The sequence below is a fragment of the Simochromis diagramma genome, unplaced genomic scaffold, assembly GCF_900408965.1.
Source record: "Simochromis diagramma unplaced genomic scaffold, fSimDia1.1 OVJJ01000216.1, whole genome shotgun sequence".
Classification (NCBI taxonomy): domain Eukaryota; kingdom Metazoa; phylum Chordata; class Actinopteri; order Cichliformes; family Cichlidae; genus Simochromis; species Simochromis diagramma.
In genome coordinates, this window is record NW_024386883.1 from 19,031,533 (window position 1) to 19,057,121 (window position 25,589).

General features: G+C 43.3%; 1 protein-coding gene across 2 annotated transcripts; it reads right to left on the reverse strand.

The window, feature by feature from the left end:
• Positions 1 to 750: 750 nt before the first annotated feature.
• On the reverse strand, positions 751 to 25,164 carry rars1 (arginyl-tRNA synthetase 1). 2 transcript variants are annotated; one of them, XM_040032563.1, is made up of 15 exons: positions 25,014 to 25,164; positions 19,723 to 19,857; positions 19,430 to 19,621; positions 19,013 to 19,121; positions 18,374 to 18,474; positions 17,241 to 17,362; positions 17,029 to 17,149; positions 16,036 to 16,165; positions 15,741 to 15,845; positions 15,267 to 15,445; positions 15,044 to 15,153; positions 12,727 to 12,832; positions 5,332 to 5,504; positions 2,915 to 3,162; positions 751 to 1,051 (listed from the first exon to the last, which is right to left on the reverse strand). In XM_040032563.1, the coding sequence occupies exons 1-15, from the start codon at positions 25,056 to 25,058 to the stop codon at positions 942 to 944; spliced, it is 1,986 nt and encodes a 661-aa protein (XP_039888497.1). In that variant the 5' UTR covers positions 25,059 to 25,164; the 3' UTR covers positions 751 to 941. The 2 variants fall into 2 exon arrangements, with proteins under 2 accessions (XP_039888497.1, XP_039888498.1); XM_040032564.1 differs by lacking the exon at positions 25,014 to 25,164 and adding an exon at positions 22,798 to 22,959.
• Between the last annotated feature and the right edge of the window lie 425 nt (positions 25,165 to 25,589).

A 25,589-nucleotide genomic window follows, 5' to 3' on the forward strand; every position in this document is an offset into this window, starting at 1 on the left:
AGTCAACTTTACAGCTGACTTTGACTTAGCAGACCTTAATGTTGGCATACATAACATGAGATACAGAAGTATAACGTCAGTTTTGTGTGCTGAATACCTAAACACTGTTTCATAGATATTAGCTTACACACAAACACAAGTAATAATATTATCACTGCAAATAGCAATCACAGATTTTTCAAGGCTTTTTTAGTTCATATTTTGCATCTCCGTCTTTTCTGGGTGAGGAAAAAAAAAATCATGTTAATCAGGGTTTACAAAACGCTGGGTACGCTGATGAGCCAGGTGTAAATTACCATGTGATCTCTCTGTGCAATGACATCCAATCAATGGGCCTTTCCAGCTGCACTTTCGGAAATTAAACCCAATGAGCAAAAGTGGCACCCATCCATCTCTGTGCTACACTTCCCAACGTAGAATCCCACAGATTGGCCGTCATTATCCAGACAGATCACGTGTTAACAGCATGAAGTGGAAACAGGCTCTTAATGAGCAGCAGCACATGTAATCTACCTCTGCTTGAAAAACAGCCAGTTTATCCTATGACATCCAAGATCGTAATCAAAATGCTTTTACTCACACACCAATGAACCGATTTCAGAGCTTTACCCTCTGAAGCACCGCTGTGTATAGAATAGCTCCCAACCACGGAGTTTGTGTTTAAATATATCCGACCAAACCAGGAAGCCGATATGTCTCAACTGAAGTTTACAGAACCAGCTTTAAAATGACTGACAGCAGACTGGGTGATATTTTGGTTTCATAATCGCCCTTTAATAAAAAGATCCTTCACACGAGACATTAATAAATGATTCGAACACAATGATTTCCCCGTCCCATGTTTGATTTAATAAGTGTTATGGAAAAATAACTCTTCCGGTTCACTGAGTTCAGACTGCCGAGGTTCATCTTCAGGCTTCCCCTCGTTCTGAACTCTGACATCACATCCTCTCGACCGGGGTCAGACCCAGGATGTCGAAGCTTTTGGCCATGATGGCTGCAGTGGCTTCGCAGAGCAGCATCCTCCACATGTTGATCTTGATCACCTCACCTGAAAAGGTAAAAACAGACAAAGGGAGGAAATCAAAGGCGTGTTCGAGTTTATATCTCTTGAACTATCGGATTATTTTCTAAGTAAATACGCACTTTACAAAAGTGCTAGCACAAACCAATCCCACGACGAGTGTTTAACAGGACTTTATTTCCCCATTTATTGTCCTTATGTAGAGGATAAGAAATAACAAGGCAGCTAAAAGATACAAATTCTGAAACAAAATAAAATTAAGGCGGCGATGATGGGAAAAAAGACAGAATAATAAACAGAGGTGAGGTGAGACTGAAGCGGTCAGAGGTGCACTAGACAGCGAGACTAATAAACAACAAAAAGATCAGAGGGCGTGTTTAATGATGCCGCCATCACCCGGCAGCATCAAATAAAAATCAGTGACCTGAACATCTGCATCCGCACACAGCAGCCGTGACAGCCTCGCACTGTCAGACGGAGAAGAAATCCAATAGAAATTAAGTCGGTAATGAGCAGCAGAGGAGCGTTACACAGACAGGTCGTTAAAGGGGCGTGAACGTGGACCCAAACAAGCCGACATCCCGGTGTGCGGTGATGCGACAAGGATGGAGACAGGAGAAGATTTTTTTCCATTTAGTAATTAAACACACACTGGTCTGTGGATCGCCATTTTCTCCATGTTGATTTGTTGAAGCCGGCAGTGATCATGTTCCAACGAGAAGGTGGAGTTACTCTTAGGTCACTCTTACTAACAGGGTGAACGAACTATTTAACAACCACCAGAGGGCGACTGTTCTGGCTGGAGAAAGAATTGCAGCCCTCGGCTGTGAAGGTTCTCAGTCATCCAGGTCATGGTAGTCTACAGAGCTTGGAAAGAAAAACTTCTGGACTTCTTTAAGTTGCTTGAAGACGCTTCACCTCTCATCTGAAAAGCTTCTTCAGTTCTAAGGTCAAATGGTGGAGAGTCCCAGATTTAAGCCCTGTGGGAGTTTCCCCCAAGGGGGTCACGAACCCCCTAGCCCCACCCTATCATGTGATTTCCTGAGGTCAAGCTGGTCTTCAAGCAACTTAAAGAAGTCCAGATGCTCTTCTCCAAGCTTTTTAGAATTCCAGCCCTCGGCTCCTGGGATTTTTGTCCTCAGCCAACACTTTTCTTTAGCATCAATCTCAAACTAAAAGCAAGGCCGCTCTATGATCTGCACACAGAATCGCAGGCTTTGTTTGTCCATCTCCAAAAAAGATCGTGTAACGTCATTACAAAGAAACGTTGCTGTAGTAAATCTAAGAAACCCACCAGCAAGGCGCTCTGGGCTCGAACGACCTTACACTGGTGTAGTCTAATAAGCCGTGGGCTCTTTGTTAGCAGGAAGGCTGTACAATGAGTCAGACCTCAGCTCAGACTAACAGTCCAGACATCCTCTCTCTCATCAGGATTCACTGACGACCTGCAACACATCGATTCCTTCTGCAAAAGCAACAGTGAAAAGTCGAAAATTCAAACCCTTCTTTGCAGCTTCATACTAAACAGTCGGGTCTGGATCCTTTGGCCATCCAATAGGACCTTGGCTCAAACTTTTGTTCTGACTGCATTATGCCAAGTTTATTATTTCAAAGTTTGGACAGCTTTGGTTTTGTTTTACAATTTAGGACACAGAAAAGAAAACCGAAGAATTTAAGTACTTTAGAAACACAACTTGGAGTAACTTTTAAAAGCACGTTCTGAGAGGAAAGGACGTCATATCAAACCAAACTCTGAATATTCAAATCAAAGTGAAGAAAAAACAATCATCGGATGCACTAAACAACCAACACGCGAACACCAAACTGAAGTTTGGACCCTGACCAGAGAGTTGTCCCCCTGAAACTGATCTAAACTTCGACCCAGCTCACCCGTCTGCCGGTCCTTCTCCACGCAGTAGCAGCTGTCGTAGAACTCTGTGAAGGTGGTGGCGAGCTCGTACACGTAGTCGCACAGCGTGTGGAGGAGCAGGTCGTCCAGAATCTTCTGCAGGATCTCCGGGAAACGCTGGATGCACTTCCCCAACTTCCACTCCTTGTCGTGGTCCAAGAGGATCTCCGTGGTCTCTGCCGCCTTCTTCAGCGCGGCCTCGTCGATTTTGGCCAGACGGGTGATGGACCTGCGAGAGGAAAACAAACGTTTAAAAACCAGTTAAAGAGTCCAGGCTAAAAAGAAAACGACTGGGAGGGCTGTGCTGTCTAACACCTATAGCCTCAAATAGTTAATAGTTATGAGACGGGTAAATCTACTACAAAGGACCATGAAAACGCTCAGAACCAACACCTGATGATCTCCAGCAGTTTAAAAAAAACTTAAGAAAGAGTCGTGATTTTGTGAAGAGCTCAAAGACTTAATGTTAAAGGCAGATACCAAATATAATTGTTCTGTGACATTCAGGAGAATATCAGAGCAACAAATGATGGACAAACCAAGTCCTGAGACAGTTTATTACTTATCCAAACATCGGCATGAATCAGTTCAACTCAAAGACTAATTGGCTTTTACTTGTGATGGTTTTGATGTTTAAAGCAGGGAGAGTCGCAGTGGTTAGCTCCAGTATCCTGCACTCTCATTGGTTGTTGACCACTCCAAAGTTGGTTTAACTCAGGACCCGCCTACTTCATATGAACAGCGGTTATTCTGCTCAACGTGACTTTAAATCACTAAATATCAATGACCTTCGACAGTTTCCACGTCACTGGTCACCAAAACCCTTTCACACGCCCCCGATCTCCTGCTGGTGATATGATGAGAACTCTGCTTTGGAAAAAATGTATAAAACAAGTCAAACCGGTCTGATTCTCCAAGCATCCACTCGGCCACAGTTATCCCATCGTGTTCCCAATAACGATCCATCTTTTATCCAAACCAAGCAGAAGCCGGCTTGTAAAAATGACCCGTTGATAGTTCATTGTTTTCTCTTTTTATCCTCCACCTCAACAATGAATAAACCAATTTTAGGAAAATACATGAAAGAAGTGATGTTGGGGTTCATGTTGAGGAAACCCAACATCTCCTAAAACACTGATTAAGCTCAGTTTTTTCCTTCTGTGTCCATGTTCAGTTAAACTGGACGGCCCAGCTCATGGTTTTAAGTTCTGCTTCTGTCCATTTTTCTCTCTCTTCTTCTTCTCTGAATCTTGAACAGCACAGCAGGGGGCAGCTGCCGTCACTGAGTGCTCTATTGACTGAACGCACGAACATCGAATCCTCTCGGGCGAGCCTGCTCACCCCTCCCGGTTGGAGGGAAAAAAAAAAAAAGAGAGAGAGAGAGGGGATCAATCCTTTGCCGGGCGCTCTGCCACCCCGACTAACTCCTCCGGGAAGCTGGAGAGGAAGATCAGTGCAGCTCTTGTGCAGCCTGGAGACGCTCAGTCGATGGAGGGGATAAGGGTGAGGACAAATTGGGTCTCACTGAGTGGAAATACCCCAAAGACTAATCCCAAGCCACAACGATCGCGGAGGGTCTGGCGAGGCCGATCTGATACGAGTAATGAAAGTATACTGGTGCTGATGGGAGGTTCTCGTACAGGACAGACGAGAAAAATGGAGGCACTTGATTTAACTTTCAGGATAGTTTCAGTGTCCTAAACTCAGGGTCAAGCAATAGTTCATATAACCGATGGACAGATTACTAAACAGACCGGCTTCTGCATTGCTACATAACTAATCTACTGTTAAAAGAGGCTGTTAGCAGCAACGCCACTCGTTATTTTACACTGGGTTTGATGGGCTGCATGAAAAGAGCTGCAACAGAGGCGCAAAGCTGCAACTTTTCAGTCTATCTCTGGATTTAGTCCGAATCTGAATCTTCAAGTGTAAAGTGAAGCCAAGACTAAGGTCGTCTCAGTGACCGTCAAATGCCAAGACTGCTGCAGAAGACTGAGGTGGCACAAAGACAGGATGGAGTGGGCCACCCAGGTTAAATGTGGAACTCCTGGTACTCAGCCGGGACTCGTCATCCATTCCTCTAAGACTTTCAAACCTTTCCTGTCAGCCAATAACTTTGAACCCTGAGTACACATGTTTGATTTACCTCAGTTTTCATGTGCACTTCAGTAAGGTTGCAAACACTCGACACTTCATTAGCTCCTTTAGGGCTGTATAACAGATCAGGACTTCCGATTGGTCCACGCTCGTTTTAGATCCAGGCTGTTCTAAACTTCAGAACTCGTCTAAATCTATATGCTATTTGTATCCTTGTGTGCCTGACTGTGTGCTGGAACACGTGCACTTCTTAAATCTTTTTTATCTAAACTAAGTATTAAAAGTTGTAGTGAACCCTGACCTGATGCGGGTGAAGGCGTAGAGGAGATACGCCGCCGTGTTGCCTCGGTCGTCCAGCATCTTATCAAACGAGAAGACGTAGTCGTTGTTGCGGTTGTGGGAGAGGTCGGCGTATTTGATGCAGCCGAAGGCGACGGCCCTCTGAGCCTTCGTGAGCTCCTCTGGAGTCAGGACCTGCAGAAAGAAGGTTTTCTTTTATTAAAGCAGACAATCTCTCCCCATCGCCGCCTTCGCCCGGCGTGCTTTATGGCATTAAAAATGCTGATAAGTGTCGTTTTAATCAGCTTGTAATTACTGAAGGCAGTGCTTCACCTTCTGCTTCCAACAGTTAAACCAGTGAGATGAATTTAATCCAAATAATGAAACCAATTTACAATCCTCGGGCAGAGATTAAATTGACTTATTGAGTCATAGCCTTCCCTTGAATCTGTGTGTGACGTGTTTGATACCGTAGGGAGTGAAGAGGAGGATTATGAAGATTTCGTGATAGTGATTAAAAAACAACAAAAAAAACTGCAGTCAAGCAGAACACAGCAGATAGAAGAAGTGACGTGACAGGACAAAGATTAATGGCACAGGTGAAAACAGGGCTGCGAGTAACGGGCAGGTTAGATTTAAGGTCAGATTTGGAACAAATGGCCACTTTTCCATTGCGGAAACTTCCAACGTTTACACAAACTGGCCTTCGTCTGCTCCTCCAGCTGTTCCCACTGTTACATACGACCAACTGAACTTTCAAATCATTTTGAGATCGACTGAAACACCAAAATCGAACTCGAAAAAAACAAAGATAAATATGATGGGAATACTGGTCATGTAACGTAACTCGGGCTCTATGACCAGAGGTGCACAGAGATGACCGGGTTCAAGCTTTTCCGGCCGATGTGTCAGGAGGACATTTGTCCAGCTTCTGATTTTTTCAGATAATATGGAAATTAACTGTGAAAATATCCTGCAGTCTACATAAGGGTTTGAAATAGGGTTGGGCGATATTTTACAACAAGCGTCAGTCCAATAATCGACGATGGAGGTATATTCACGCATGCGCAGACTTTTGATGGGCGGAGCAATGTAATCATGCACGGACTGATTTGTGCATTTACAACACAGAAGAAGTCCAAACATGGACGAACTAATTTCCCCCCAAAAATTAGTGCTGTCAGTGTTAACGCGTTAATGTGGCATTAACGCGGTCATCACCATTAACGCCATTAAAATTTTTAACACCCTCAACCCATCTGGAGCGCAGAAACGTTGGACAAACTGCCCGAAATGTGTTGACAGAGACATTTCAGGGATTTTGACTCTGTGCTCCAGACGGGTTGTTAATCACATTAGTTGTGATGATGGTGCGCTAACGCTGACAGCACTAAAAAAGAAATATAAAAGTTGCCAATTTGGGATTTCTTTGGCTTTAAACTAGATGAAAGAGGTAAACCTAAGGATGTAACCAAAGCGGTGTGCCGCTTGTGCAGACGTATAGCGAGCAAAGTACTCAAACACGACTAACTTTGTTTCTTCTGTTGACTGCTTCTATTAGCTCCATCACTATTAGCAAACTGACTCAAATAAATAAATCGCCCTTGTAAAAACGGCCGCCGATAGTCGATATATTCGTCCAATCGCCCAACTCTACTTTGCAGTCACTCTGCTTTTCTAAATTAGATCCAAGAGTCTGAGAGTGACTGCAGTGAGGTCGACTGTGATTGTTTGTAGACAGGTTGCCTCCCACAACGCAACCTGTGCAATCAGCTTATGACCCAAAGTGGTCGAACAGCGAGTGGTTTGAGTGTAAACCTCTGGTTGAACAGCTGTTTACAACATCGAACATGCGATCGCTTATTTTTCCTGAACAGAAAAACAAATCAAGCACTAAAACCTGCAGTTCCGCTAATGTCCACTAGAGGCCGCCTCCAAAAGCGAGTCAGTCCCCATAGACATGTTAAGATGACCAACCTTACAGCCGTAAATAAATCTTCACAGCCCGCTATTAAATACAGTTTTGGTCTCCATCAATACTTTCCACCTTCAACAACTACAATGGGTGAATTTTTGTAATTATTCCCAGCGGAGGAACAATTCTGGGCTTTGAGATTCTGGAATATAAAAATGTAAACATAAATATTTTATGAAATGATTGCAGTAAGTGTTTTTAATCATCCTGGCACTCACAGACATTTGTCTCCCGGCCGAATCTTCCATTTTCACTCCATTTATGAACCAAATCCTAAATTCAAATCCCCCTCCTGCTCCAGAGCCTCTAAAAGACATCAATGTGTTTTCAAAATTACCGCAGCAGATACAAGGTTTTCTCATTTTTGTCCCATCTTTTCAAAAGTGTCGAAGGGAAAAAGTTTGAAGTGGAAATTTCCGAAATGTTCTATAAAAATATGAATCTTTAAAACTCTGCCTTCCCCTCCTTTCATTGCATTCTGCCCTGAATCTTAATCCCATCTTTCAAACGGGGCTTGATGTTCTTTTATTTAGTACTAGAAGGTGTATGTTACTTCGCTGAGCTCTCAGAGTGGCTCCAAAGAAACAATAGATCTCATCCCCCTGGTAGCTGTGACCTGCTGATTCAAGGACAAACCTTCAATGTTTTATAAAATCTTGGATCCTTTATTGAATTACAGCAGAACAGAGCGAGCTCTGAGAGTTTAAAGGGAAGCCTCTATAATCCAAGACTGAGAAGCCTCTACTCTAAGAGTGTAGGAGAAAAGAAATAGCCTTAAAGACACATTCAGACATTTAATAAGCTGGAGCCAGAAGTACTCGACAACTGGTCCAAAGACTAGCCAACTGATTACTCGTCTTATCAAAGAAAGGCACTTTATTTTAATTCTCTTTGTATTTAGTCAGAAATTAAACATATTTATCACAATTTTTTGCTCCTAATACACAATTATTTCTTTTAAATGAGATATCCTGATCAAGGGGTGCAGTGATTCTCCAAAACCAGCGTCTGGGCCGTACCACTTGTTTCTTTAGAAGAGGGTCAGTGACATAAAACAGGCCTGACCCATTTTTCTGATGTATTAACATTTACTCAGATTACATGCATATCATTGGAGTAAGTTTTACTTACATGTGGAGCTGCTGTTTTGAAACGTGAGCGAGGAAGACTGATGATCTTATTTTGATGTAGTAAGAGGAAGAGCAACCATTGAAGAGTGCAGATTAGAGAAAATCCTAAATAAATTCAAACTCGTGTATCCAATTCTTGTTTTAAAAGGTGAAGATAAAAATAAATGTATAAAGTAAAACATATACTAGAATCTTTAGAGGATCTAGTGTCGTTAGGTCCAGAAAACCTGATCACCAGGTCGCACAGCTTAACGGGGTGCTTTAGTGACCTCATCCACCATATCCAATCAAAACGAAGAACCAGGAATGAGAAATGCTAAAATAATCATAAATATAAACCTTTCTGAGACCCTCAGAGTCCAGCAGAGCTACAGGTGGATGTTTATGACCAAATGGGTTTTTGACTAATATTCTACTCAACCTGGCGACACGTTAGCGTTTTATGTACGCGCCTTGAAAATAAGCGACTAATCAGCTGAGCTGTTACATATACATCCAGCAGATTCTCAGACCAGTTTAATCGATCCCAGATGGCCTGAGTGTTTGTCAGTTTGCGATGCTGAACATACGTTAGCTGTGTGACTTTTTCAGAAAACCTGACCTCTGACCTTGAGGTTACCTGTAGAGGCACCTGTGGTTTTAATTTGAATTTAATTCATAAACACTGCCTGATGCCTGCCCGGCGCTTCAGCCTGATGGAGAAAAAGAATGAACGGCTGAAGTGGTTGAAGGATTATTTTGAACAGTGAATCATGCAAAGCTACTTTGCAAATAAAAATATGGAGCTAGAATGAGGAGAAGAGGCCCCATCATGCTTAGAAAGGTTCCTGCTCTGTACTACGAGCTAAAAAACCCCAAAAACTGAGCTGTAAACTCAACAATCGGTCCCTGCAGCGAGAAATTCTTACAGTCTGGTCTGAAAGGCGCTTTTCTAACAGCCACAAAAGGACAGGTCAGGGCCGGAGAGGCCAGGATGTGTGTGACACACGGGGCAGGATGAGACAGGAAGGGCCAGAAAATAACAGGAAATAAAAGCACCAAACACAGAAGACAAAAAAAATGAGGAGAGAGCAAAGTGTGAAACATCACAACTGCTGAAAACAAACATGAAGGAGCAGCAGTGTTAGAGAGCGGGCTGCGGTTCACGGAGGCCACGGCTGGGGTTTGTTTTTAATGAGGCCGGGTTAGCAGATGGTAGACGTGGGCACCGACCCAGACGGAGCGAGGAGCGCCGGGCCGGAGGGGCCTGCAGGGGAGCTGGCACCGGCTTCCGGCAACCTTCTCAGCATTAAAATTGCTGCAGTTCAACTGAAAGTCAGCGACTGCTTGCACCACACCTAGTGCTCCACATAATAACTTAACCGGGTCAGGTTCTCTTGTTTTTCTCCTCTTTAAAAAAAAATAAAAAATCTCCCTGCAAGTTTAACATCACAGAAACACCTCAGCACCAGCAGGTGAGACACGGCGAGTCAAAGTAACGGGAACGTCGAGAGCCTCGCTGTGTGAGGCGGAGAGAGCGGCTAACGGTGGCCCAGGGAGGGAAGAAAAGGATGTAAACAGGTATTTTCTGAGTTGAATCAGGCAGGAAACACTTCCCACCTCCAAACAACCAAACAAGCAGCTCTTAACGAGGTCCGGGCGAGCCGGTGATGGAGGATCGGGGCCGGGCGGCGGCGTGGTTTGGTTTGAGGAAACAGAGAGGAGGGAAAACCGGACGGGAAACACGCTGGCAGAAGTTTGTTTTTCTCAAGAATGACTTTAGAAAAAGGAAAATAAACAACTCGAGGCTCGAAAGACTCGAAGGACGCTCCGCTGACAAACGCTCAATCCACCGACAAACGCTCAATCCACCGAAGATAAAAAAAACGTGAAGTCTGACATTCGTCTGAGCTTTGAGCCCTGAAATGGGATCGCTGGGTCATCAGTCAAAACGCAGAGGCGCTCAGCAGAGAGTCAGGAAGTTTATGACACAACTTCCTGCTTTATCTGTGCAAAAACTTCCATTTAACACAGAATATCTGCTGAACTCAAGCAAACTCAGGCAGTCAGCTTCCCTTTTACCCTCCACTAACCTCTGGTTTCCCATGATGCACTTTGCCTCTGTGTTTACACACCAGTCAGCTTTTTATCATTAATTATTACTAATCTCCGTCCCTCTTCCACAGTGTCTTTGTCTTCCTCTCACCCCCAATGGCTCTAACAGAGATGGCCCCGCCCCTCCCTGAGCCTGGTTCTGCTGGAGGTTTCTTCCTTTTAAAAGGGAGTTTTTCCTTCCCACAGTCGCCAAAGTGCTCATAGGGGGTCATATGATTGTTGGGGTTTTCTCTGTATTACTGTTGGGGAGGACTCTTGTATACACTTTACAGTATAACACATATAGTATACTATATAAATACATCTGAAGGGAACATGAAGACTCACTATGGGAATGGATGGAAAGTAAAAAGAAGACGTGGAAAAACTTCAGAAACAAGGAAAAGTGGGAGCATCTAAAGCACGACCACGTGGTGATGAACGTTAGCTTGTTTTTAGCGATGTCGTAGCTATATGAGCCGTTAGACGCACGTGTCACATGACTTCAGTTCAGGATCACCAGGTAGCCTAACGAGCACATCTTTGGACTCTGGGAGGACAAAATAAGGAATAAGTGGGAACGCATCAACATTTTCTGTGTGTTCTCCTAAACGTCGATGTTTTTAGTTAACGAAGCGAAACGCTCGTCCCATCGAGCCTCTGATCACCAAGCTTCACGTCTCCCGTCCGATTCTCCTCTCGAGGTCTTTTTAAAGCTCCACGTGTGTGTGGTGAATATTTAACCACGAGTCGTCCTGCTGATTCAAACTCGATCGATGGCGGGAAGTCTTTTTTTTATTCTCCCTCCTGGGTTACATCTGCTGGAATAACTCCTGTTATTACGATGATGTTATATCCATATTCTGTGTCAAATATTTTATCTTTTATAAGCAGACGTTTGGAGCGGCGAGGGACGCCGTCCAGCGAGTCGCTCATTATTTCTTCCCCGAGCCCGGCTTTCGATTCGCTCCGACGAGGCTTATTTTACAGCAATGACCACCTCGCTCTACAGTAGCCATTAATTCTTCCCGCTCTCATCCCGCTCAGAGAGAGCCAAACTTGGGAGCTTTCTCATCTCGTCCAGACACACTGAGGCTGAAACGCCACCGCCCGGCTGCTTCCCTCTCATCCTCTCAGCCCTGTGTGGTCCTTTCATCCTCCTCTGCTCATGTGTGAGCTCAAACCTCTGCAAACACTTTTCCTCTCGGCTGTTTTGAGTCATTAATCCAAACAAGAGCAGAACCGTTTGTGTCTGATTGGTCAATTTCACACTGATCGTCCGCTGATGAGTCAACAACAGGAAAACAATCATTCCGGTTTGTAACCTGATCTGTTTTTCATGCCCTCTTTGAGCTCTCCACCTCCACCACACGTTAAAGGCACACGTTTAGAAGTAGCACCGGCTCTTCCTGCTCAGAATACACTGGTTACCCCATACTGGGCTGCACTGGGACCCCAGGTTTGGTCTGTTTAAAGATCCAATGGGATATTCCCATTGATGACCTGTTTTTTTTTTTATGTGAAGGCGATGTACCAAACTGTAATATTCAGACGTTACCAGCAGCCTGTGGACCGACCCGGGTCCAAAGAATGTGACGTTTCCTTATGTTTGAGCAGTGATCATGAGGAAAAAGTTACATGCAGCTCGTTTTAAGGTCACGCAGGCCTGCAAGTTGTTATTGTATCTATTTCATAATAAGTTAAGGCCCAAAACATTTTTACTGATAATAATAAAAAGACATTTGATGATTAATTCAGTCCATAATATGGCCCCTGAGAAGCATATTTACGATGTAAGATGAGGAAAACATCCAATTTTCAATATTGTCTTCTTTAAAAATCTGACCTGTTACCTTCTTGTTGCGCCTACTTTCAAGTATTTGTAGGTAAATATAAAAGGTAGATTATTTATTTATTAAAAATAAAATGAAATTATGTTTAATTACACCCGTGTTATGAAGTGTTACCTTTTCTTTTAATTTCTTTGTGCGCTTTTCTTATGTTGGAGTGCTTTTGACCTCTCAGGGCCACCGTAGAAATCTTCTTGCTTACGTCATCTCGTGGAAATTATATCTGAGTTGAAATGCTCGTTGGCCAGTTAGTTACTCTAACTGGGACTGTTGGTGAGGGCCGTCCCAGTTTCTCGTGTGGAGCCTGAACTCCTCGCTGCCGTGTGAACAGGTGAGGATTTTCTTAAACTTCCCATCAGGTTTTTGTTCTGCCGCGTCTGCAGCCTCACCTTGTCTCGCTCCTTCTCCTTCAGCTTGTCCATGGACCTCTTCAGTCCCTCGTCCAGCAGGTCCATCAGCCTCACCGTGTCTCCAGAACGAGTCTTAAACTTCTTCCTGTGGAGGAAACGGCAGAAACAGCGGCTCAGTGCGAGGACGCCGGGTTACAAACCACCTGCAGGGGAACCAGTAATGGAGCTGCTGCAGAGTTTCACATCCCCAACCTGAACCAGCAGAGGTTCCACTTCCTGTCTCCAATAATTATCATGACAGCAAACTATTAGATTACTTCTGCTCGCCTCGGGGCGATACATTTTGTACAATCAAGCAAATCAGCTAAGCATCACAAGCCGAGCACGAGCCAAAAATTTAATAACCCCCGCCTCCCCTCCCTCCTCTGTTTACTCGCAGCTATAACGGCTCCCCCCGTGGCTGCGTTAAGCTCTTATTGTCTGGATGAGCGATTATGAGAACAGCGTGATAAATTTCTAATGGAGTCTGCCGTAGTGCAGACATAGTGGGGCCAATTTACGCCCCCTCAGGTTACCGCGGGGCATTTAGCGGCACTTAGTTATGGCCTCCGCGAAGCGTAACGTCAGCCCGCCGCCTGAACCCGGCGCTTCTTCTCAGGTCGACTGATTAGGAATAAACAACAACGTGACAGATAAGCGGTCAAATCACAAATCTGCTCACCAATCAGAGCGCAGCGATCGCTCACACGACAACACTATAAAACCCAACGCTCAGAGACGAGGTGCTCAAAGTGCAGGACAAAAAAAACGGGAACGCGGCGGGAAAAATATATCTGAGGTGTTAAAGTTTATGAACGTGATGACTTGGAATCTACAAATAGGAAGAAGAAGAAGAAGAAGAACAAGAGGAAGAAGGCGTGGAAGAAAAAAATGGAGGTTTGATATAAGCAGCGAGAGGACAAAAGAACAGGAGGACATAAAGACAGTGGAGGAAGAGTGAAATGAAAATGTTGAAGAACAAAAAGAACAAGAAGAAGCTCCAGAAAAGGGAAAAAAAATCAAAGAAAAAGTTAAAGCAGCGGCAGAAGAAAGAAAACGAGGAAATAAGTGGAAGAGGAGGAGGAAAATAGGAGGAAAGGGAGAAGGACGAGGAACCCAGGAGGAGGAGTAGACGAAGAAAAAAATGAAGATAAAGAGGAAAGATGGAGAAAGGAGGACGACGCAATGGGAAGGAGAAAATGAAGGAAGCGAACGAGCACTGCTGAAGGAGGAAATAAGTGGAGGAAGAGGAGGAGTTAAACAGAAGAACAGAAACGTTTAAATAAACAAGCAGAAGAAGAACGAGAAGAAAGGAAGAGGAGAAGGAAGGAGACAAGTAAAGAAGATGAAAGAGGAGGAAGGAATAATAACAACACGGACTCTGAGTGAACTTTTTCATCACTGCTGTCCTCCTCTTGCTCCTCCCCTTGCTCCTCCCCTTGCTCCTCCCCTTGCTCCTCCTCCTCACATGCTGAGTAAGGCAGGCTCTGCGATTCGCTGCAAACGACTAAACTGTTTGTGGGGCAGTGGCTGAAAATCCTGCGTTTGATTCATCGACACAGAAAAAATAAATAAATAAAACGAGCCTTTATGCGAGCAGCGGGAAACACAGGAAGTCTGCCCGTCTGGCGAGCAGAGACCTCGGATCTGAAGTCGGCTTTAGACACATTATTTTTTTTTTAAAACCCCAAAAAGCAGTTTTATTGTTTTAGTGTTTGTTACGTGTAGTTATTCATTTACTCGTTTACTTTGTGGCATTCCAAAACCGTCGCAGAGCGCCCTCTGGTGGACAAACTACATGACGCGGCTGCAGGGCGTTCCTCCCGGCTCTTCATTTATCAGCCAATCAGGCGGGTTCTCATAATTGAGCCCTATTTTAGAATTTTGACTTCCCTGACCATCCACGGATGAGGTCAGGGGCGGAGTTATAAGTGCGCAGTGGGCGTCGTCCAAGGGCAGGACCTAACCGCGTACACCTCTGCATTGAATCCTTGTAGAAACTATGGCGTAGCCTTCGCGAGCGGCCGACACTGTCGTCGCCATTGACACTAAAACACTAGTGGCAGGCTGTCCCCGGGGAGGCGGTCCTTTTAAACCTCAGAGTCATCACATGATCCACCTCAGGTGCTTCAAACCCCACTCACACTTTGTCCCCAGTGACAATGCCCCACCCCTTTTTTCCACCCCTTTTCTCAGCACCACCTCCCCAATGTGTCTCCACCCGGTGATGTCATACCTGGCAACAGTCGGGTAGCTGCGGCCCTCAAACAGCACTCAGAAAAACAAACCCTACTGTCAGAGCGTGTTTTGAACTCACTTGTCCTCCCCCAACACCACTCCAAAGCCAGCGTGCTCCACCCGGGTCACTTTGGGGTCGTACCAGCCGATCAGCTGAGCTGCGGCGAACACCACCTGGAAGTGCGTGCTCTGGAGGGGAAAACACACCCAAATCCAGTGAGAAACCCTCCAAACGTCATGTTCAGGAAAGAGACGGAGCTCAGAGTTAAATCCAAACCCTCTGTGGTCGCGTCTCCACCTACCTGTCCACTGTCAGTGACGTAGATGATGATGTCGGCCTTCTCTTCAAAGATTCGTTGGCGAATGGCCGCGAGGTCTGACGTGTCGTAGGTGTAGCCCCCGTCTGACTTGACGACTGTGAGGGGGATGGGCTGCCCTGGGGGGAAGACGACCTTACGACCCTCGTCGAGCTCCATCAGGCCTGAGGTGGAGATTTAAAAGGATGGAGGCGGTTTAATGAGAAGGTCCAGTCAGTCCAAAAAAGACAAGGAGATAAAAACAGGAGGGCACCAAACATTCATGAGGCAATGCTGCCACCTGGTGGTGACACTCAGAAACTACAGGCTGCACTTTATTATCCACTGAAAGAAGAAAAACTGAGTCTATAAAGATTTCTATTAAAATCAGTGTGATCAAGGGAACAAATAAGCTCTATTTCTGGTAACCCTAAATGCTCAGAAATGCCCTCCGTGACCTTTGACCTGCTGCACACTGACCTTTCTTCTCAAGCTCCTTCACCACCTCAACCATCAGGTCCTGGTAGTACGACTCTCCTCTCTCGATGAGCTTGATGTCCAGGCAGTCGTAAATTTTCTGAAACTCTGGAGAAAATAAAAAAAAAGAAGAAATAATTAAAACCTGTCACAGGTAGACGGGCTGCTCTAAAGAGGGGGAGGAGCTCCAACGGGTTAAACCCGTCCTCGTGTCACATGACTAATTTAAGGCCAGCGGCTCTGAATCAGGGACGAGTGTTTCATTCCTGTTAGCATGAAAGGCTAAAACCCGACGTACCTTTCCTGGACACGTCACAGATGAGGTTCCAGGCTTTGATGAACTCCGGCTCTTTGCTCTGCAGTTTGACGACACACTGGTACGCCCGCTTCTTAAACTCCTCGTCCGTGTCAAAGCGCTTCTTTGACTCCTGAACGAGAGCACGAGAGACTGTCAGCTCCCTCGTTTCACTGTCACAGTCAAAGCTGAGAAAAATGTGTCTCCCACACAATAACTCCAGTTCATCTAATGAAGCCACGAGAACATTTTCCCCTCACACTGAACATGTTCAGAAGCCTCCGGGTCCGTTTAATTTGGGGCTTTTTTCTTATTTCTGCAGCATTTCTGAGCTTTAATACCTTCACAGTTACAGGAAACGTTGACATGAAACCTTCAGGGCTGAAGACGCGTCTAAGCTGCACCAGATTCATGTCTGTACCCGAACATTTGATCAGCGTCATGAATGCAGAAACTTCAAAAAGTGCATTCTGGGCAAACTTTCAGGGCTCGCATCACCATGTGGGACAGGTGGCTGTCCCAGGTCAACTTTCTGGCTCAAAGGAACAACGGCAGCCACATCTTTTTGTGTTTGAGTCCGTTTTTTTTTTTTTCCACAGAACTTAAATCTGTTTTTCAGCCCTGAAAGTTTCATGTGAACATGCGATCGTGGCTCAAGAGTTGGCAGTTCGTCTTGTAATCGGAAGGCTGCTGGTTCGAGCGCCGGCTCGGACAGTCTCGGTCGTGTCTTTGGGCAAGACACTTCATCCGTTGCCTACTGGTGGTCAGTGCGCCCCAGGGCAGCTGTGGCTACAATGTAGCTGCCATCACCAGTGTGTGAATGTGTGGATGACTGGATGTAGTGTAAAGCGCTTTGGGGTCATAGGGACTAAGTGCGAAGTTATGATGGTTAAAAAACTGCACTTGGGGTAAAAACCTTAAAGGGTCCTAACCCCACATGGGATTTTCCCAAAAGCAGCCCGATCACACACAGAGACGGGATGAGCATGAACTGACTTTGTAGAAGGCCTGCAGGTCACTGATGGGAGGGGAGACGGTCAGGTAGTCCGGAAACATGTCCTGCAGGTGGGCGATCAGCATCCCAAACTGGGTACCCCAGTCCCCCACGTGGTTCAGCCTGCAGAAATAAAAACTAACTTCTTAGATTTTATTTCTTGAAAGGTTTTTAACGTTCGCAGCTACGACACAGCGAGCGCGGCCAAGCTGACCTGAGGACTTCGTATCCCAGAAACTCAAACAATCGGCACATGCTGTCCCCGATGATGGTGGAGCGCAGGTGACCCACGTGCATCTCTTTGGCGATGTTTGGAGATGAGAAATCCACCACCACCTGAATGCAACACAAACACACAGGAACTGATAAATGCAGACGCCGAGACGGGTAAACCCATCACAGGTGAACTCAACCAGCTCCACGTTTTTATTCCTGGACTCTATCAGAGCAGCTTTGCATGAGTCATGGTTCATAATAAGCCTATTTTATGTTTGATCAGCGCCGTTTTGGTGTGTTTCATCAAACTTTTTGATATCCGCCTTAAACCACACACGTTTTTACTTCCTGTCACAGCTTCAGTTTAAAAGCAATCTTCTTCTTTCCAGTGTTGCGTTAATATTAATTTCTGTCTCTATAGAAAAAGCTTATTTTGGATTCTCCCTCATTCACATCCTCCACCTCCTCTTTCTCTTCTCTGCTTTTGTGAGCATACACACATTTTTTTTTTATGTCGCACTTTATATGAATAATTTCAACTCCACACAGATAAATGTGAACGTGACTTTTACAGCACCAAAATAATTAAATGAGTAAATGTGGTTCTTTATTTTTGTAACTGAAATAAATAAATTAATAAAATAATCTAATCTGTCCATTTTCTGGTTCCTGCTATATTAAACTGAGCTCCTCACCTCATCTCTGCGTCCAGATTGCCTTCACAGGAAGCTCATTTCTACAAGTTTTATGAAATTTTTTTATTTATTAAGAAAAAAAATTTAATTTTCCTTTTCACAACTTGTAAAAAATATTTAAAATGTGAACCTAAAATCTGCTGTAATTTGCTTTGATGTAACTCTATAAACTGTTATTGTTTGTGTGCGTTCGTGGAAGGCTTTTATTGTGAAAGGCAAGGACCGAAACAATAAAACTGGTGGGCGGGGCCTCTGTGGTACTCTCTTTGACATCACACAGAGCCAAGAGTAGAAAAAATGCGCGTGAAACTGTGTTGAATACCAGATAATTAGACACAAATAATTAAATCAAATGTTAAAAAAGGGATCAAAGACTTCCGAGGTTAACTAAAAAGGAAAAACATGGCGGGAAAATGACTTCAGCATGTGCACAGACCTTCTTCTTGGATGGCAGTGGTGGGGGTTGCACTCCGTTAATCAACAAGTTGCTCAGCTGTTTGGACACAAATGTCTTCTGCAGGTAGATGTTGATGAAACCTGAAAGAGAACTTTTTTTAGACTCACTTTTTAGGCATTTATTTACTCTAGTTTTAAATCTTTTAATATTTATACAAAACAAAGAATTATTTCTCTTTAAATATGTACACATTTGACAAGGTTCTAAATTAAATTAAATTAAACTAAACTAAACAAGAAAAAGTTGCATTTCCTGCGAAAATGCAGTGTGAATGCCGTGTCGTGGAAATCGGCTTCCGAAAACAGCTGAAGAAGCAGAACTGTCTGCTGAAAACATGCTGCAATGGGCGAGAGTGGAACCAGCCCTCCTGCTCATCTCACTGAGCTAAAACACAGCTCAACACAGCTGGCATTACCAGAAAGAGCTGAACAGTTTAAAATTTGAATGGTGAAAACTGTCGGAGTAGTTAACCAGCAAAGAAACGGAGCAACTAGAATAATCAGGTAGAAGAAGAATAAAGTTTAAAGAGAAACAGGAACTTGATAGCGTTCCTGTTACTATAATTGTGTGAATGCCGTGATGTCTGTGTTGACATCATTAAAAAGGCGGAGTCTCTACCTGGCCCCGCGACCTCCGTTTTCTGGACGAGTTCGTTGTCTGGAAGATTTTTGATAATCTTCTCTGCGATCTCCCTCGGGCTCATCTTTATCCCCTTTGCCTTCAGCATCTGTAACCCGACAGCCAGAGACAGTCTGAAGCAAAGCTTTTTAATCTGACCTGCTGAGACCAGGACACACTGCACTGCTCCAATACAATCCTCTAATTTGACTCAATGCAGCTGCAGCTTTTAAAACTGTAAAAATCATAGTAAGCTATTAGAAATCACAATAAGCAACCAGAAATGAAAATAAGCCACGATAATTCATAACAAGCCACCATAACAACCACAATTCATAATAAGCCACCATAGATCATAATAAGCCATCATAAACCATTAAACATAAACTCGTCAGTTTTCGGGCGTGGCGGTCTAACCTGGGACATGCTCATGGCGCTGTTGCACTGGTAGTCCCCAAACTTGGCCTGCTGGCTGGGCGCAATGGAAAGTGGCGGGTTGTCGAGCTCGGGGCAGGAGGCCTGGATGGCCTCGCCGAAGACCTCCTGAAGTCGCTGGTTGATGTTTAACATGGCTTTGCCGCGTTGACTCAGTGAGTCTTCCTGCAGACTCTGAGGACAGCACAGAAAGGTTTAATGGTTTTTCATCAATCTGCTTTTCTCAGGTTAAGATTAAAACGCCTCAGGACATCTTTCAGCAGAGCGCCACTCACCTTCTTCAGGATGTTGAGGCGGTACTTGAGTCGGGCGTTTTCCTCCTGCAGCTCTTCCAGGCGTGGAGATGGACTGAGGTTCTGGGAGTTTTCAAGATTTTTGATCTCTGCAGACAGACGCTGGATCTCTTGCTCCTAGATATCAAAATATTTCCAATTTCCAAGAAAGACACTGAGAAAGAAAGTTCCAACTGGAGCTGCTCAAGAAGCTTTAACGCGCTCCTATAAATAGTAAATATTTTTACACTGAGTTCCAGCCTGAGAAAATGCTTCAGGGTCTTAAATGCTGCCCATTTTTAAAAGGAACTGTGGAAGTATAAATATTTTTACCTCTATGGCTACGAGCATTACTTACATCAATGATCATTAAAAGAGGACCGAGTTAGCACCCTGTGGTACACCTCAGGAATTATAAAGACACATATATTCATAACCTTTAACTCTTTTTCTGTATTTCACTGTTGATCTCTTATACACCTGTTTTTGATATTTGTAAACTACTGTGCAAAAGTCTTGAGCCACCCTTAAATTTTATTAAAACTCTTTTTCTTTGGATATTAGCCGTTTCGTTTTTACTCCAATATATATACCTGACCATTATCAGATGTGGGGGGTGGGGTATGTGGTAAGCCAGTTAACATGACCATGAATCATTGAAGTATGAAACAAGGAACCTAATTCAACAAATGAATCAATGTAATTGCGAGAACTTAAGACTCACGTTCGGACTTCAATTACAACTTTGTTTTTTTAAATAACTTTAAACACATTTTTTTTAAATTAGAAAAATAAAAAAATTAAAAAAAAAACAGCCTTGGGTTATGTGAGATTAGACACACTTTCACTTTCACTTTCTTCAGCTAAACAACATCTGCATTCTTTTTAACCCACATGATATATGTTTTGACTCAGCAGAGAAACCTGCCAGTTGACTTTCTCCCATCAAATCTTCTCAGATCAGGTAGCAGATACATTTTCAAAGCCATTTTAAGGCAATACACAGAAAATAAGGAATTTAATGAGTCCCTGGATACATGGTGGTCAGGTGGGTAAGAGAGCTGAGCAAATAATAACTGTATGTATAAGGTATAAAAAGTTAATAATACATTTTAACAATTTCGACAGGGTGCACAGCAAAGTTAATATAGCCAACTTAGACTAAAATTACACTTGAAAAACATTTTAGTTAAGAAAATAAAAATTAGAAAAACATTTTCTATAAGAGTTAAAACGAAACTAAACAATTTGTGAACTTGGAAAACTAAAATAAAATAAATTTTAGTTCTGCTGAGCCAAATAAGACAGGTCAGGGTGAAGAAGTGACAGCCAAAGAAAAGCTTACCACAAAACAGAGAAGTTATGACAAATCAGACTATAAGGCAAAAAGAAAGTGCAGCTTTATGGTTTCATGGACAAAAGAATTTCTGTGGCTGCAATATGACGAGCTAAATAACCAGGGCTGCACATAAGTGGTCCGCAGGTGTGCATTCGCTGTCAAAATAAAAAACGGGCACAAGATAAGAAGTTGCAACGCGTGTTTGCGTACATAAGATTTTCTGGAGGAGGACAGACATTTGTTTAGAACTCTTAAAGATGTCGAAGAAGCTCCTTTAAGCAATTACTTTGGTGTTCCTCTACCTCCAAACAAATGTCAGAAGGAGTCCGAACCACAAAGAAGCGCGTATTCTCGGAAAAGTGGTTGCAGGAGGTGAGCTGGCTTCAAACAAATGATGAACGCACAGAGATGTGGTGCGGAATGTGTCGTGAAAATCCCACTCTAGCGGACAAAAACAGTGCTTTTTATATGGACGCAAACGCGCGTTGCAACTTCTTATCTGGTGCGCGTCTTTTATTTTGACAGCGAATGCGCACATGCGGACCACTTATGTGCACCCGTGTAAATAACATAATGTTCTGCCGGGTGTGTTGTTGGTTTTCCCTCGATTTCTGAGTCGACAAGCGCCTTTGTTACTGGGACCAGTCATTTTAAGAAAGGCCCCCATTAGAACCCATGAGAAATGCAAGAAATGCATTATTGCTCAGTCTGCAATATCTTTCCCAGAACAAACACCAATTGCAAATAACATACTAAAAATAAACCTGAAAAATCTGTTTAGAACAGCGTACTATGTTGCAAAGAGTGAACTACCACTGGCACAATTTAGCAGTCTTTGCAAACTTCAAAAAGCAAACGGCCTCGATCTTGGTTCCACTTGTCTCTTACCTCGTGACTTCTGTGGAAATTTCAAATTCAGGATCTGACACAGACTGATTCATGTCCTACACAGTTCTTACAAGTTCATAGAACTTTCTGTTCAATTAGAACCAAGTATTTGAGTTGATGATTGTAATTTTTATACAATGTTGTAATTTGTGTTTCAACTATTTTTTGATTAATGTTTTGTTTCTGTTACCATATTATACTTTAATGTATAATATGGTAACAGGAAACAAAACATCAATCAACAAATTGCTCTCTTTTTTATTCGGGCTACTTAAATTTATTTTGGGCTACCAAAACCTGAAGAGTCCCTGCCCGAAGGGCTACCAGGGACTTTGAAATTTTGCGAGCCCTGCTTGTCATATTTGTTATAGCTTAGCTGATGAGGCTTTTATGGGATTTCAATGTCTGCAAGACTGAGAGTCAACAAGTGAAAGATTAAAAACGAAACTAAAATTAAACGTTTCAAGCAATAAAAATTAACATGAAGCAAACCTGTTTTCAGAAACAACTGAAACTAAACTGAACTCAAAACTGAAAATGGCAACAAAGTAAAAAAATAAGAAAATACAAAACTATCCCTCCACCAAAAGACCGAGCACACAGCAGGACGACCTTCAGTACGCCATATAACTGAGTAATTAATAACTACTTCTTATCAAACAATAAAGCGAGTTACTCTTTTTCCAGCAGCTCAAGCTGCGCTGTGCAGTCTGCTGAAAACAAAATGCAAAAACACCCACATCACATTTACGCTTCAGTTTATTCAGTAAAAGCGTCTCATCGCTTAACGTGTCCAAAATCAGATGAAAGCTCCACACAAAACAAGGAAAATTAGGAACCGACAACTTTACCTAAAGTCCACTGAACAGGAGTGAGCCTCGGAGTTCACAAACACGTCGCTGTGGTGACTCTAAAGTCTAGCTCAGGTCGGGCTGGTGACACACCAACAAACTGATAACGAAGCAGACCTGCAAGTCTTTAAAGCGCACATCGTTCACCAAAGCAAAACTGAAAGTATTTGTTTTACAATGTGCGCACAACAGCTGATGCAAGAAATGTTTTCATTGCAAACCAGAAAGACGAGCGCTCTTTAAGCTGCCATCAAACATGTGTTTAAATACCTGGTAACAGGAACTATTTCAGAAAGGCCTTAAACAGTGGTACAGTTATAAATACACTGTTCAAAAGAATAAAGGAAGTTAGTTAAACTTCTGAATTATTGATGTTATCAGTTAGTATCAGAGGTTATTAATCAGGTTCAGCTGCTTTGGTGTTATTGATGTTAACCAGGTGCAACGATGAGGCAACGCTCGCCTGATCCGACTGAACGCGTCGGAGACGTTACGTTTCAGCCCGTCCAACGCCTCCAAACCTCGGACTGAGCACAAGCTCGCTGACGCCCTGGTTAGATATCCAGCATGATTTTTTTTTTTTTTCACACCTTTGTGTTTGTGAAAACACACCTGATGTGTTTTCAAAGTGTATTAAAACCTGCTTAATCTCCACTAGAGGGCAGCAAACACCACCTTAATGGTTAGATTTCGAGGTAAGGGCTGCTCATGTTTTTATATCAGATATTGGGTAAATGTGACATTATGTTTTTTCATATTGTGAAACATGCTAGTAAACAAACTGAAGCAGACTAACTGTAATTTAAAGGCTGCATGAAAAAATCCTCACACATGTGACTCTGCAGGTTAGTGCAGGATAAACAGGTTACTTTGCTGCAATGTGGTGGATTTAAAGTGGAGAACCGTGTGTGACTGGTGCACAGTGGCTGTGGGTTCATGGTCACAGTTAGCTTACATCAAGTGTAGCAGAGATTCATATAAAGTTTAGCTGATGATGCTGTGATTCTGACTGAATTCCACTATCATATTAACTTCATACCGTCTAGTATAAACACAGCATAAACAGTGTACTGTGGGTGTAGAGGATGGAAATCAGCCAGGACTACTATTGAAACATCTGCTCACATCTGGTTGAATTCAGTTGTGTACATCCACAGAGAGCAGCAGGTCAGCTGATCACAGCCTGTACACTAAGAAAATCTACTGGAGCTCTCAATAGAAATTATTATGAGTTGTGATTCTTTTCCCCACACAGAGGCATGACAACGGATTCCTCCACCTGCTGAATCCACTTTAACGCCTGACTGGACACATTTTCCTGTTTAAACACAAAGTCACCCTCTACAATGTAGGTAACACAAAATACAGCTTTCTTCTATTTTCCTTATTTTTCTTCAGATTCAAACTACAATTAGAATTAAAAAGTTTCTATTCCCAACGACTGATATTATTTTATCATTATGTCAATAAAGCACAAGGTTCAGTTAGCTTTGCATAAAAACAGGTGGTAAAAATGTCCTTCAAGGAGATACTTATACTTTCTTACTAGTACATTTCAAACTTGGTACTTTTTTTATTTTTAAAACAGGATTATCTGCACTTCTACTTAAGTACAGAAAATGTCCTTACGGTGGGTGGGGTAATTTATTGATTCATATACATATCATATATCATAAAAGCTCCCAAAAAGGAATGTGAAATATTTATTTTTCTGAAAAATAAGTTTGATGCCAGGGTTAAGTAGAGAAAAATGTTCTCGCCAGACTCAATTTAAAAATCTTCCGATTTAACTCCTCCTTTCATTTTCAGTAGTCACTCATCTTTCTGGGCTCCACTGTGCACAGGTGATAACCAATCACATCTGGTAAGTTCGGCATATATGTGACTTACAATAACGAAGCACAGCTCTTTAACAAGTAAAAACTCTTCATGCCGTCCTCCTTCATGCGCTGTCAAAGCAGTGTCCTCGAACAAATCAAAGGGACCTCCGACTACAACAAGACACGTTTGATTTAACAAACCTAACCCGAATTTGACACTAATGCATAGATATTCAATCAAAGCATGTCTGGTTTACTCGACACTGCACCTATTCAATAAAAAGCCAAAAAATCTTAAATTAGTACTTTTTTTCATTAAGTCTGGCAGAACTTTGGAATGTTGCTATCCGGCGGCAGGATGCGCATTTAGCCCTACAGCTCGCATTAACCGCTGACCTGTTGCTGCAGCCGGGCCGTGTACTCGGTCACAGGGTCTCCCATGTTCCTGAAGCTCTGCGGAGAAACTCTTCTGCCTGCTGGACTTGGAATCTCGTGGCTGACGAAATACAAACCGGAGGAAAGGAAGAAGACCGTAACTTTACAGTCCACTTCCGGTGCCGGGGAGCGCTTCTTCCTCGCTGCATTTAGCCGGATTGAGAGCGCCTCCTGCTGTATCGGAGCTTCCAGGCGCGATTTCGGTGGATGTTTTAGCCAAAATGACTTTTATGTGTGTCATGTGGTAAGTATCACTAAAAACACAACCACTGGCACGATAAGACTTACAAAAGATACGAAGAATATAAGATGTTGGACTGTCATCAGTTAACAGACATGCATTTGCAGCAGTGTGATGTTGCACTGAATGTGCATGGGAGTATTACCAATGATAAATTTAAACAATATGAAATCAATTTGATGAATATATTAAAATATTAACCCTCTCGAGGCAGGCGTTGCCGATTTGCAACAGTTAAACCCTGATTACCCCACACACATATTTTATGAGTTTCTTTTACTCAGAAGTACCACTGC

Excerpts from the sequence above, each read along its gene's own strand:
- rars1 (XM_040032563.1), bottom strand. The coding sequence starts at position 25,058 with ATGGGAGACCCTGTGACCGAGTACACGGCCCGGCTGCAGCAACAG. Across the intron at positions 15,446-15,740 it reads GAAGGAGCTTGAGAAGAAAG|GCCTGATGGAGCTCGACGAG; the intron begins GTCAGTGTGCAG and ends TCTCCACCTCAG. Across the intron at positions 5,505-12,726 it reads AGGAGAAGGAGCGAGACAAG|GTCCTGACTCCAGAGGAGCT; the intron begins GTGAGGCTGCAG and ends TTCTTTCTGCAG.